The sequence below is a fragment of the Equus asinus genome, chromosome 13 (genome assembly GCF_041296235.1).
Source record: "Equus asinus isolate D_3611 breed Donkey chromosome 13, EquAss-T2T_v2, whole genome shotgun sequence".
Lineage (NCBI taxonomy): Eukaryota > Metazoa > Chordata > Mammalia > Perissodactyla > Equidae > Equus > Equus asinus.
Window position 1 is genome coordinate 44,581,671 of NC_091802.1, and position 14,222 is coordinate 44,595,892.

General features: G+C 57.7%; 1 protein-coding gene across 2 annotated transcripts in view; it reads left to right on the forward strand.

Moving 5' to 3' along the window:
- The first annotated feature begins 1,273 nt into the window (after positions 1–1,273).
- Positions 1,274–14,222, forward strand: part of CRHR1 (corticotropin releasing hormone receptor 1) — a 48,851-nt gene continuing 35,902 nt past the window's right edge. For both annotated transcript variants that reach the window (XM_070483415.1, XM_044745848.2), the window contains exon 1: positions 1,274–1,620. In XM_070483415.1, the coding sequence (XP_070339516.1) occupies positions 1,588–1,620 (33 nt within the window). In that variant the 5' untranslated portion in view covers positions 1,274–1,587. The remainder of the gene's footprint in view (positions 1,621–14,222) is intronic.

The window sequence follows — 14,222 nt, forward strand, 5'->3', positions numbered from 1 at the left end:
ATCGCAGGACCTGTTACAGTAATTCCTTTTCTAAACGAGGAATCAGTTGGACTCATGGCCGGCTCTTGCCCAATGTGCTGAGAAGCGGATGGAAGGGAGGAGGGGGGTGCATGAGGCAGGGCACAGAATCCCGGGCAGCTGGGTTCAGAGTTTGATTTCAAAGCCGGTCGACTGCCACTCCGGGACCGTGCTCCTCCCAGAGTGCTCCCGCTTCCTCTGGCGGGGCTGCAGCTGGCGCTGCAGGCCGAGGTTCTGCCGGTGGAGTGATTTCTCTACCTCCCTTTTCGGCACTGGCGGGAGGAAGGAAGAGGTAGAAGGAAGCCAAAAGTTTAAGGGTCTGGAAGAGACGGGAGCTGCTTTCCAGACCTGGGAGTGGGAAGGGGAGCTAGAGAGCCAAACTGGGTGAAGACCCGGAGGTCTGGCGGGGCGGCTGACCCCCACCCTGAGGGCTCGGCCGAGAGGGGGCGCTGTGGCCTCCTGCACGCCCAGCCCGCTGGATTCGTCGCTGCTTTCCCCGGCTGCAGCGCCATGCGCTCGGCCTTCCCCGCAGCGGCATTCAGGCGTCCGCTAGTCCTGCGGGGCACTGCCGTCTCCCCTGCATTTTGGGGTTCCCAGGTTCAGCCCCTCGCCGGGACCAAATTGGGCAGGGGCTTAGTTCGTAGAATGAATGAATGGATGACAGAACCCATGAACGAATGAATGGGAAGTGTTCCTCCCGCAGAGCTTTTGCGTCTCTGCGCGCACCTGGGATGTCAGTGCCAAAGGCGCTGGGTGTCGGGCCCAACGCCCGGGCCTTGCTGAGGTGGGGGCGGCGGGGACCTTCTCCTGGCCGGCTGCAGGGCGGGAGCTGCCCAAACGCAGTGCCCAGCTTCCCCTGTTTTCCATGGAGGCTCTGCTCACTGGGGGCTGCTCTATTCCCCAGTCTCCAATAGCCTCGCTCTCACAGATTCTCAGAGCCCCCCAAGCGCCCCCAGACTTCCCTGGACTCCCCAGGCCCGGACCTCAAGCGGGCTGGAGCTGGGAGGCTGCCTCCTCTCCCGCGCCCCGCTCCCCATCCCCGGCTTCTCCCCGGGCTGCGGCGGCCGCCACCGCGGCTAGTGCGCCCCGCCGACTGCCGCAAACCGGGGCGCAGGCAAAGGGGGTCAGCGCGGCGAGGGCGCGAGGAGCCGGCCCGGAGAAAGGGAGGGGACAGGGGAGGCGGGGTGGCGGAGGGAGCAGAGGGGCGAGGCGCGGAGGAGGGACCGAAGGGGAAGGGAGGGGAGAGAGAGAGAGGGGAGGGGACGCCGAGGCGAGGCGGCAGGGAGCGGAGGCGAGGAGCGCGGACCCAGGGGGAGGCGGCGGGGGCGAGGCGGGCTCCCGGCGGCGGCGGGCCGGGCTGAGTCAGGACCCGGCGGCCGGACTTCCTCGGGCAGGGGAGAGCGAGAGCCCGCCGGGCCGGGTCGGGCTGCGGGGCCCGGGAGCGCAGAGCCGGGCACCTCGGCGCGGGGCAGCGACAGAGGAGCCAGGCCGCCCACCCCGCGCCGCCCGGCCCCCCTGGGATGTCCGAGCGACCCAGGCGTCCAGGACGGTGACGGAGCGAGCCCGAGGATGGGACGGCGCCCGCAGCTCCGGCTCGTCAAGGTAAGAAGAGCCAGTCGGCCCTCGAGCGCGGGCGCCCCCAGCCCCGGGCCGGCGCGGGACGCGCGGGGGCTGTGGCTGTGATGGGGGTCACCGGGTAGAGCTGTGCACAGGTCTGGGGGCGGCCGGGGTTTGAGGGGCAGCCCACTCCCTCTCCCCGGACCTTTGGAGCTGGTGCCGGGTGGGTGGGTGGGTCGTGGGGGGAACTCAGGTGGAGAAAGAAATCGTGGCGAAGCTGCCGGGATGTTGGCGGCGGACTAGGTCCGCCCACCCGGGTGACCAGCTCTGCGCCGAGAATCGCGTTAGGCTTTGGGAATCGGAGCTTGGTTCCCCCCTCACCCCTCCCATGCAGATCCCAGAGACGCCTCTGGGGTTGGGATCCCCCAGCCCCAGCACGCTGTCGTCGGCTCCCCTACTCCGCACACCTCGTCCTGTCCCCGGGAGCTCCTTCCTACCCCTTCCCCTCCGCGGAACGCCGCGAGTCCGCGGAGACCCACGTCGCCCGCTCCTCGGAGCCCCGGATCCATATGGCTGGCGGCGCGGTCCCGGCGCCCGGAGTTGGAGAAAGTCGCCCGGCCGCGCGTCCGGCGTCTGCGGCTGAAGTTCGTGCGCCAGCGAAGGGCCGGGGGTCGCAGCGGGCCCGCCGCTAGTGACAGCCGCCACTTCCCGGGGCCGAGCGCTTCCCAAAGCGATTCGGGTTGCTGGGTGTTGGCACGAAGGCAGCAGCCGGAGGGAGAGGTGGGGGGCCCGGGCGCCCCCCCCCCCCGGGGAGCCCCGCGCGGATCTCGCCGGAGGACCCGGACTCCGCAGGGTCGGTGTGGACCGCCTGAGCTGCAGACACAGACACCAGCTTGACTGGGGTCAGCGCATTTAAAAGCGATTACATTCAAAAGAAGAGAATGGATTTGGGGGAGGCGTGCGGCTTGACCGGATTTCATTTTTCCATCAGTTATTAAACCGTCTGTACGTATAGCAGCTCGCAAAGCGGTTTGAGTTAAACCACCAAGACTCTAAAATGCAGTTGCTGCCAGTTCGTCAGTAGAGACGTTACCAGTTACTGGGTTTTCTCCATCCTCTCCCTCCCTCTCCCAGATATTTATAAGCTGTTTTTAAAAGTGACTGCGCGTTAGTCTGACTGAACCCATATCCCCTCCTGGCCCCATTAACTGAGGACCGGAGGCACCCCGAGATTATTTTCTGGGCGATCGAGACGACCAGGGGAGGGAAGAAGGAAGAAAAACATGCGGAGAAGTGGAGTAGATGGCACTGAACGGGAACATTTTCCACAGGCGTGTGTGTGCCGAACCTAGCTCTAAATTCAAAAATCAGTTCAATGGAATTCAATCTTTTAAATGGATTCAAAGCATTGAACTGTAGGGTGTTGGTGGGTTTTTTTAGGTTTACATGGTAATAGGTAAATGTTCTTTCTCTGGCTTTTCTTAGAATCATGCACAAACCTCTGCTTAGAATTATTACATTTTCCTAAAAGGAAAAAAAATATTTTCACTGTGTTGTTGTGTGTGTGTTTCCTACTGGATGGTGAGGTGTGCATCCCTTATGTCTGGCCTAATGACTCCATAGGTGTTCGATAAATACCGAGTGAGCAACAGGAAGTAAATGAATGGGCAGCTAATGCTGGTTTCAATTAAATAATTCCTTTTTTTTTTTATTTACGTAGCATGTACAACTTGCTGGGTGTTGTTCTACCTGCTTTGCAAATGTTAAGCCATTTAGTCCTCATAACAGCCCTAGGAAGCAGGAAGTATTACTGAGGCACAGGGAGGCTAAGTCACTTGTTCAGCGTCACACAGCCAGTGAGTGATGGAGCCAGGGTTCAAACCCAGGCGCTGTGGCTCTAAGGCTTTGTTTTGTTAGCTTTCACCAGAAAGCATTCTGAGCCGTTTAGATCTCACCCTAGAGCTCTGCCAGACAAGAGCTCGGGTAGTTTTGTCAGTATGAAAGTGTGGACTAGGAGAGTTAATCCAAAATCCAGCTCTGTCCCCAGCGAGTCAGCCGGGGGCGATTATTGTGGGCCTCACACTGTACTGATTATGAAGATCTGGAGGCGAGTGTGTAAGTGTGTGTGAGAAATGTCTGTAAGTGTGCATGAGTGAGAAATGTGTGTGAGTGTGCGTGAGAGAGTGGTCGTGTGGATGGATGAGGGAGAGATGATGTGTGCCAGTGTGTGTGAGAGAAATGTGTATGAATGCGTGAGTGAGAAATGTGTGTGAGTGTGCATGAGACAGTGGTTGTGCATGTGAATGAGGGAGAGATGATGTGTGTGAGTGTGTGTGAGAGGGTGGTCGTGTGTGTGAGTGAGATGATGTGTGAGAGAAATGTGTGTGAGTTGTGAGTTGTGTGTGTGCGTGAGACAGTGATTGTGTGTGTGAGCTGTGTGTGAGTTGTGTGAGAAATGTGTGTGAGTGTGCATGAGACAGTGGTTGTGTGTATGAGTGAGATGTGTGTGAGTTGTGAGTAGTGTGTGTGAGTGTGCGTGAGACAGTGGTTGTGTGAGTGAGATGATGTGCGTGAGTGAGCTGTGTGTGAGCTGTGTGAGAAATGTGTGTGAGAGTGCATGAGACATTGGTTGTGTGTGTGAGTGAGATGATGTGTGTGAGAGAAATGTGTGTGAATTGTGTGAGTGGTGTGTGTGAGTGTGCGTGAGAGAGTGGTCGTGTATGTGAGTGAGGTGATATGTGAGGGAAACGTGTGTGAGTGTGTTAGGGTGGCGGTGTGCAGGGAGACCGAGTGTGGCGAGTGCTCCTGAGTGTGAGGGGAAGGCTGGAGGCCTGGGCGGGCCCGTGGAGGGAGAGCGCCTTCTGAGGAGGGAGCTGGCTTCATTGCTGTCGTTACTGTCATGGAAGCCATCTAGCAGCCTTCCGCAAAGTTTGGGGACCAGAGCAGGGAACCATTGCAGGCTCGCCTCCTCACACAGCCCCTGTCCCCTTCCTCAGACACCCCCGCGGGCCTGGCTCAAGTGCAGCTTCGGGCTCAGCCGTGGCCGTGAGGCACGCCTGCTCACTTACAGTGTCCTGGTCCACGTCTGTCCCAAGCCATTCTCGAGCCTGCAGAGGGAGGCGGTCAACACTGCATGTTCCCCAGGAGCGGGTGCTCTTTGCCGTCCCTGTATCTGTGCACATTTGGGCCATTGATTCTTTGACAAACAATTCAGAGCCAGGCTTTTGAGGGGAGCATTGGCAGGAGGGATAATGAAGGATAAAAGTGAGCCCAGGATGGGACCATGGGCTGCCATGGGGCGTGGGGTCAACTGGCTTGGCCATGACCAGGAGCAAAGTAGGAGAGGGGGGGCTGAGAGCCAGGCCAAGCCTTCGGATTGGATCTGTCCAGCGCGGGGGAGGGGCATGACTTGGGGGAGGCCAAGTGCTCAAGGTGGGTGTCGATTCATGGAGAAGCAGGACGCCGACCCAGAGCCAGCGAGGACGAGCTCAAGTGGAAAATCCACTTCTCACCCTCTCTGACACTGGCTCCTCGGAGCTCATCAGCGGCCAGCGGGGTTCAGCTGCTCAGAAGAAGGTGTCAGAGCGTCCGAGGTGCCCCTTGGCAGCACCCCAAGTGCCCACAATGCTCGCCAAGCCCGTGGGCCTGAGCCCTGGCTGTTGTGTGGCTTAGAAGGAAGGGGTTAGGCACAGGGCTGGTCATTTCGGCAGCTTTTGGGGTGAGAAGATCATCAGCCGGGAGATGCAAACCTAGCCTTGGTCCCAGCTATGCCTCTGATCAGCTGTGTGACTTTAGGTGGGGCATCCTACCTCTCTGAGCCAGTTTCTCTGTCTATAAAGAGATATTGAACTAGATTCCTTGGTACCTTTCCTGTCTCTGGGAAAGGTCTTTTTCCAAACATTCCTTAGGGTCATGACCTCACACAGGAAGAGTGGTGTGCAGTAGATTTGATTCCCAGCCCTGCCCCTTCCCAGCTATGAAAACTCGCTATTTGGTACTTGGACCTAGCTTCAGCATCCTCAGCTATGAAATGGAGGCAACCTAACTCATGAGGCCAAGGTAAGGATGAAACGAGTTAGTACATGAAAAATGTCTGGAACAGCATCTGACACAGAGTTTGTTTTCAGAAAAAGTTGCAAGGCGGCTGCTCTTCAGAGGCAATGAGATAACGCAGGAGAAGCAACTAGCAGCTATGGGACACTCACTATTTTGGAGTCTTTCACCCTTCACAGCACTGAACCTAATAATCAATTGCACATCTCAGGCATTTCACAAACGTTTGTTGGCTGAATAGATGGCATTATTGTTGCTTCCTCCAGTTGGTCTCATGCAATCCAGCCGATCCGTCGCCCTTCCCGCGAGATGCAGATGTCATGTCCAAACAGAGAAGGCCGAGAGATGCCAAAACCACCCCAGGAGAAAAGCCATCTCTGATGCAGAAAAGACTGGAACTGCCCCTTAAACCCACTACGGTTTTGTTTTTTTTTTTTAAGAAAGCAACAAACAGCCGATGCAGCACCCAGGGATCTGGAGAACCCATTGAGGGTGGAGCGTGGCTGCTGCGGCTCCAGTCCCTTTGTCTGGAAGAGAGCAGGCTGGGAGCAGATGACCTCGGGCCTTCCTTGCTTCCTCCTCGGAGAAGGGAGGGGGTTGGTTGCTGTCTCCACCTCCGACTCTGCCTAACACCTCATGGTATCAACAAAAAGAAGAGTGAGACCATCTTGGATCGAAGGCCCAGGCGAGATTTTAGCTGCAGTTTTATATTCAAAGAAGGCATTTGTTCATTACAAACGACTCCTGTCTACTTAGATTCCCAGGGGCCCCTGTCAGCACAGTCCTTGGAAGTAGCACCCTCGAGACCTTTTTAAATGCTTGTCTTTGCGCCGCTTGCTGTTGGCCAGCTCTCCCTCATTCCACCCAGCGTGGCGGTCTGCATCTTCTTGTATGGGTGGGAGCATCAGGTGAGGCAGGCCTGGGCTTGATCCTGACTCTGCTACAAAGCTTGTGGCAAGTTAAGTTGTCACTCTGAACCTCAGTTTCTTCATCCGTAAAAGGGGGAAAATAGTCCCTACTTCATGGGATAATGAGAATTCCTCCATGAGACTGGCACATTAGTAACTGCTTGATAAATAGTAGCTCTAGTAGTCATTTAATAAATCGTACCGAATTTTATCAATCCAGGGAAGAACAGTAGAAGGAGGAGTGGTGAGGGGCTGGGGGTGGCGCAGGAAGGGTGCTTGGCAGTACAGAGTCTCCTGCCCCGGGGCTCTCTTCACAGTCCCCGGGGAGACGGGATGGTGCCACTTGCCGTCAACCGAGTTCAAAAGTCAGAGGACAGAGGTGCCTGCAATTGGCCCTCTGAACATCTCTGACGTGGGAAAACTGTCGACAATAAAAGTAGAGCCTGTAGGGAGGATAATACAAAATGATTAGCTCACTGGTGCAAACAATTATTTAGAAAACAACTAGCTGGGTTCTATTAAGCAACAGATTATTAACCATTTCTTTTCGGAGTAGTTGGTGTCTGTCTCAACAAACTTGAGAGGCTGGAAGGCAGGAGAGAAGAGGAAGGCTGGGGGAAGACGGACGCACGCTTCCTCCTCTGTGAAATGGGCGTGCGGAGATGCAGTTCTGGGGAGACGGTCCCGTGTACTCAGAACCGCCAACTCAAGGCTTTAGCCAAATGCCTCCTTTGGCAGTGGTCCACTCAGCAGCCGTGAAACCATTTCTAGGAAAAATGGAGATGTTTGTGGGTGCTCTTTCTGGGCTGTACCCACAGACGGTTTCACCATCCCACCCAGGGCCCTGCTGGGCTCCAGGGAGCAGCCCCAGTGAGGGGCTCACAGGTGGGGTTTGTGGGGTACACACCTGCCACCTTCCACCTGTCAGTCGTTCCCAATCTCCAGCCAATCTGGCCGTGAGCCAGGGCGCCCAGGTCAGAGCCCAGGACAGAAACTGACCAGACTGGTCCAGCTGCTTTGGAAGCTGAAGAACCAGGCAGGCCGGGGTTTGTTCCAGGCTGACTGACTACAATTTGGAGTCTACTCGCCTGCGAGTTTTGAGAGGTAGTGGGGCCAAGGTGAGGGTCAGGGCGAGACAGCTGCACCTTTAGGCTCTGGGCAGCCGGGCCTTCAGGAGGCTGGGGCTGCATCCTGCTCAGTATCCCTGGACGGTACGTGGAGCCCGAGAGCTGGAAGGCAGCCTGCCCGGAGTGACAGGCTAGGGCAAGAGAGGGCTGCGACGCTTCCATTCACAGCAAGGATTTTCCCGGCTTTGATCCATGTTTCCCCGGCCTCCTTGTCAGGGTGTGTGAGGGGCTCAGGAGTTTCCAGGAGTACCAGCCGTTCCTGGAGCAGCCGCACCACGGCGGCAGAGACGGAGCTGGGCGGGGAACCTGTGGGCAGAGATGGGGAGAGGGAGGGAGGCCCAGGGTGAAGGGCTGGGCTGTGCAGGCTGGAGAGGAAACCGCCCCAGCAGGGGTGCAGCTAACCTAGGGAAGGGTGGAGGGAAAGCCCTGGGCTGGCCAAGGCTCGGTCCTCACAGCTCCAGGCTCCCCCGCACTGGGGGCCCTGACCCACTGTCAGGAGCAAAGCCCCAGCTGAGTGCCCACGGGCTGCTTAGGGTGGATGATTTTATTGTTATATAAGACGTGGGTGTGCGGACAGACAGACAGTGAGAGAGAGAGACAGAGAGAGAGACTAAAGGTGGTGCAGAGAAGAGACCACTGGCTAAAGCTGGCATGAGAGAGATCAGGGCAGAAAGGCCTGGAAGAAAGAGGGAAGAGGAGGGAGGGAATGAAGAAGGGAGGGCGGGACGAGGGAAAGAGAGGCGTCTTTCTTCTACTTTCTCCCTGACACCTGAGAGAATGCGCACCCCTGGTTCTGAGGCCAGAGATGGCAATTCTTGGAAACCCCCTCCTCCGTTTCCTACCAGAATCCACCCCCACCCCCCATCCCTAACCTGCCACCTGGAGCTTCCTCAGCTGTCAGGAGAGCCCCAGGGAGTAGGGACGCTCTGAGCCTGCTGTATGGAGGCTGCTGAGGCATGTTGGCAGGGAGGACCTCCCCCCCAACACAACCCTCGCTCCATCCCCAGGGCTGGGTTCCCCCCACCGAGTTCAGAAGGAACAGAGCCTGTTGCCCTTTGTGGTCCTAAGTGGCCCCTAGTGTGCAGTCTGTCTTTCTCTCTTTCTTACACACACACACACACTGGGACCCTCGGGGCGTGAGCCACTTTTGCAGCATTTGTAATCGTGTCCCCCATCTGTACCCGCCTTTAGATGCATGGTAGGCCACCACCCCCTCCTGGCCTCTAAGCACAGTCAAACCGGCGAGGCAGGTGGGCAGCACCCGCCAGCTCCAGCCAGGGCTGCAGGACTGACTCCCAGAGGAGCAGCAGGGCACCCGGGGCCTCGGGGTCAGCAGTGGGAGTGGAGGCAGGTTGGACAGCCCCCACAGCCGTTCCCCTGCCACCCATGCCTGGCTGGAAGCCCGAGAGGCTGCTCCTCGGAAAGAGGCTGCCGCCTGGGCTTGGTCCAAGCCCTGCCTTTCCCCTGCTCCTGCCCTTCCCTCCACTGTGCCAGCTTCTCTTGGCCAGATGCACCAGTTACTGCGCTGCCTCTATGCAGGGCCCACACGCATGACCCCACTGAGTCCTCCTGTCCCTCTAGAAGTGAAACCAGACACACCCTGAATCTCTCCATCCTCAACTCTGGCCTTCTGCCTCAGTCGCACTGTCCTTCTTCCTACCCAGAATATTCATTTCTGCTGGCTGCCCTGCCTTTGGCTGTGTTGTTCTTCCTTCTGGGGCTTCTGTGCCCCAGTCTCTCTGTATTAATCCTCTCTGTCATGTCCACCAAAGGCTTCCTGAGCCATCCCTACCCCCTCCTCCAGGAAGCCCTTCAGTCTAAGTCCATCTCTCACTGGTTGTTCCTTTGCTTTCTCTGCCTCTCCTGCCTGTCATGTGAGCCTCTAACTCACGTTGGAGCCTGGGCTCTCAAAGACCAGGCAGCCCTCCAGCTCTTTGATGTGTCCCCCACAGGATGCTCAAAACATCCTGGGGTCACTATCACTTAACCCAAGCCCTTGTTCCCACCATAGATTCTGAGCTCTGCCTGGGCCAGGAGGACCCCCTTAAAAATAAAATCGGAAGACCGTGTCCCCAGCACCCAGTTCAGGGCTCCTGGCACAGTAGGCACACAATAGGTGCTGAATTCGATGGGGGGTATCTCCCTGCTCCTGCTCTCTGCTGAACGTCTGTCTGTGCGTGGAGGTGCTATGGTGACAGGAGACATGGAAATGACAAGCTAGACAGTCCTCTGCCTCTGCGTGTGGATTTACGACTCAACAGCTTATCGAGTGCGGCGCTGTCAGCCCCACTTAGGAACATTTAGCGCTTCCAGTCCTGCCAGTGTTCCACGCCGGTCCCAATAGCACTGGGGGTGTTTGTCCACCTTTGAGAGCAGGGGCAGCATCTTGTGTCACGAGGGTTCTGGGAGGGCTGGAGGGAGAGGTCAGCAGAGGGACGTTTGGAGCTGGGCTGAGGACAAAGGTGCAGGAAACTTCTCAGAACCTGGGGTCATAATAAAACAGGTCCAGGACACACTGGTCCCCAAGCAGGGGCTGGGGAGGGGGCTTGGTGGCAACCTGGGGCTCCCTCCCCACGGCTGCCCTGGTTCTGTTGGTTACGAGGCAGGAGTAGCCAGGTGAGGCAGAAGTGGGTGGAGGACCCCCTTGGGACAGGGTGAGCTGTTCTTGGCTCCCTCCATGGGGTCCTGTCTCAGTGCACATCACTACCCTCCAGCTCCCTACGGGCAGTGGTGGGGCAGCCTTTGGTGTCCTTCTCTCCAGATTGCTGGCCCTAGTGGCCTCACTGCGAATGCTGCTGCCAGGCTGTGAGACGTGGGCCCATGCAGTGGCAGGGTGCGTGTGCACGCCTGAGAAGCAGAGCACCCCTGAGCAAGGAGCACTGCCCCGGAACCTGAGAAGACGGGATGCCTGGGGTTGGAGCCAGGTCTGCCACTTCCTGGCTGGGTGACCTTGGGCAAGTCATGCAACCTTTCTGCGCTTGGTCCTCCTCTGGACCATGATGGAGAATAAAAGACGAAATGCCTATGTAGTGAGGGTCCTGCCCCTACTGGAGCTCAAAGAGTGGGACCTGCTGCTTGCACCGGTGAGGTCCCTCCCCCTGCCCCCATTGCTTCTCCCCTTGATGCTGAGCCCAACCATCACTCAAGACCCTCTTCCTCCATGGGGCCTTCCCAGATGAGCTAGCTGTCTTGCTCTCTCCTCAAGCTGAAGCTGAGCCTCTGAAACCAGCTGTAGGAAAGTGTCACGTGGGTTGTTCCAATCCGTGGTAGACTGGCCTGTGGTCCTATTGCGCAAGATGACTGTGCGGTCTCCATTACACGACTCCCCTGGAGAGTTGGACAACATCTGAATTGGTCTAGACCCTGTTCAATGAGATGAGTCTCTTGACAACATGCATGGATGTCACGGCAAGGACAAATTCACATCAAAGTTTCCAAGTGCTTACTCTCAGTAACTCACAGTTTGCGGCCCGGCACCAGTCCCGACCACCTTTTGAGTAGCACTAGGCTAAAGCCCTCCTTTGGGGCCAGAATTCATGGCCTGGAATCCCTGGTCCACTTTCCAGGGGAGTCTGGCCGCTGGCCGTGCTCTGCACCTGTGCGCCTCCCCTGAGCGGCCTCTGTTCTGCAGTGGCTCCTTCTGGCAGTGGGTGCGGGGTCACCTGGAGCAGGAAGAACCCGTGGCCAGGAGGGCATAAACCTATGGTTTGCTCAGAGCCCTGGCCCCTGGCAGCTCTGGATGGGCCGTTCCCCCTCCGTGCTCTCACTCACCAGCCGGCACATTGTCGCTGAGGTCGGGGGAGACTCATGACCTCCAGTGGGCTGCAGCACCTCAGTGAGGAAGGGAAGCCCTTCCTCTGTGGTGGGCTCGCCCCAAAGCTCACAGGACTCAGCCCCACGTTGGTTCTAGCCCTTGTCTCCGGGCTCGCCCAAGATCAAGGAGCCCGACTCCTCCAATGCTCCAGGACCCAGCTCTGCCTCCTGCCTCCCAGGGGACAGGACACTCCAGAGCCTAGGATGGGTGAGCCTAGCTCACTGGCTCTGGGGAGACGGCTGCCGTGCACGCCTCCCAGCACTGCTCGCTCCCCAAGTTGGCCGCATCCCCAGGCCGCAGGCACCTTCCTGCTTGTCCCTGCATCTCCTATGCCAACCCCAGGAAGGCCAGGAGAGGTCACTCCAGCTGGTCCCCTGCCTGCAGACAGAGGCCAGGAGGTGGGCGAACCACTGGTCCAAGGTCCCACAGGGCGTTTGCTAGACAGGGGGAGAGCCAGGCCTCTTTCTGTCTCGAAGGCCCCTCCCTCTGTCCTCCCATTCTTTCCAGGGTTCCCTTGCCCCTCCCCGTCCTCCTTCCCGCATCTGGACTTCCATGATGGCTGGCTGGTGAGTGTTTTCAGAGCTGGGAGGAAGCTGCTAAACCTTCCAGCCCAGGGTTTCCCCATCTCGGCATTGCCAATGTTGGGGGCAGGTCATTCTTTGTGGTGGGGGCCGTCCTGTGCGTTTGAGCACATTGAGCAGCATCCCTGGCCTCTTGTCACTAAATGCTAGCAGGACTCGTCCAGTCATGGCAACCAAAAATGTCTCCAGACATTGCCACATGTCCCCAGGGCAGCACAACTGCCACCAGTTGAGAACCACTGGGCTTGTTCAGTTCCCGTTGATTCTGGTGACCCTTCGGAATCACCTGGAGAGCACTGAAAACAGAGACTCCTGAGTTTCCCCTCAGGCCAGCGGGCCCTGAGTCTCTGGGGTGAAGCCTGAGAAACAGAATGTTCTAGCTTCCAGATGCCCAGTGCTGCCAGGAAACTTCTGATTTTGTCTAATTCACCTCTTTTATAGCAAATAAACAGGGCCATTGCCTGTCTTATGGACAATTATATGGTTATTCCTGGTCTCTGCCCTAAAATCTTCCTGCTCAGTGGGGTCTGGTGGCCCAGCAGCCCCCTTCAAACCAACCCCTCTCGGCCTGGGAAGGCAGTGCTTCTCCAGGAAAAACAGCCTCAACCCCTTTAGGCTCCTCTCGTAGAACCTCATTTCCAGCTGTCAGACCATTTCACTCTGCCTCCCCGGCCCTCTTCATATCCCTTTTAAACTGCCGCTTCCTAAAGGACGTCCCTCTTCCGCCGACACTGAAACCCCCTCGCTTTACACTTGCCAGGGAGCAGGCTGAGTGAGAGCACAGCTGAGAGCCGCACCTGCGGAGCTGGCATCCCCCCCTGCCTGCGACACCTCGGTCTGTCTCCCCAGCAGCAGATGCCTCTTCCGCCCCCTCAGGGACGGCTCCCCAGTGTCTGGAGCCATCACAGCTCACGGCTGAGCAGCTCCCAGGGGCAGGCGCTGGATCAGAGCCCCAGGGGAGCCCCACTCCTCTGCGAGAACCAAACTCAGCCCTTCCTTGGTCCCCCACTGACACGTGTCTGTCCCCCAATTCCCATTGCCAGCTCCTGGGGAGCCAGGCTGCAGCCTGGAGCTAGAGGTCAAGAGGCAAAGGAAACCTGTACCTCCTCTTTTGTGGGGTTCATGCAGAGGGGAGGTAGGAAGGGAGGCAAGATAGGCAGGGAAAGAGGCTGCCAGGGTATGACCCCAGGATTGGAGCACGCCTCCACCCCAGGCCCTCTGGGTAGCGTGGTGAGTGACCTTGGGCAAGTCCCCATCTCTGTATGCATCAGTCTGTCACTGGCACAGTGCACAGAGGGTAAAGGCTGCAGCTCCTTGCGGTTGAGAAGGATTAAATGAGAAAAATCTCAGTCTGGACTGAGCAAGCCTTTCTTTCTTTAAAGAGAGAGAAAGAAGAAAATGGAGGCAAGGGAAGACCAAGAGAGGTGGAGAGATTGAGACCAGGAGAGAGGAAGGTAGGTCCGGGGGAGGCAGTGGGCTGAGAAGGAATGAGCTGTGAGAAAATATTGAGTGAATCCGAGAGCGAATCATACCAGGAATGACCATGTGAGAGGCAGAAAAGGAGACGAGGCTGGGCCGGGAGGTTGGCGGCGCTCAGCGCAAGGCCCCCCTTCCCCGTGCCCAGCAAATCCCCATCATCAACAGTGAGGCATACTCCACTTCCGCAGGCGGCCGCAGGCCTCAGCCCCCAGGAACACAGTGGCCGTGGGAAGTGGGTGTGCGCCTGGGTGGGCAGGGGACCGGTCAGGGAGCGCTTCTGGGGAGAAAGGCCAAGTCCGGAAGGAGGCGACGCACACATTGTCCAGTAACAGTAATCACAACCGTTTGTTAACTGCCTGCCCTGTGCTCAGCCCCCTGCTGTTTTAAATGCGCCACGTTGTTGAATCTTTCCAAGAGCTTTGGGGTGTCAATGTTTCATCTCTATTAGACCTGTTTACTGAGGGGGAAACTGAGGCTCAGAGGAGTCAGTGATTTGCCCAAGTTCACACAGGTAGGAAAGGGTAGAGAAAAGATTCCAGTGTGGATCTCTCTGGCCCCGAAGTTAGAGGCCTTGAGTTTCCACTGTCCTGTCTGCCCTGGACTCAGAGCCTATTCAGGCCTGGAAAGGAACGTATGGAACACACTGCCCTCCTCATTTTACAGATGAGGAAACTGAGGCAGGGAG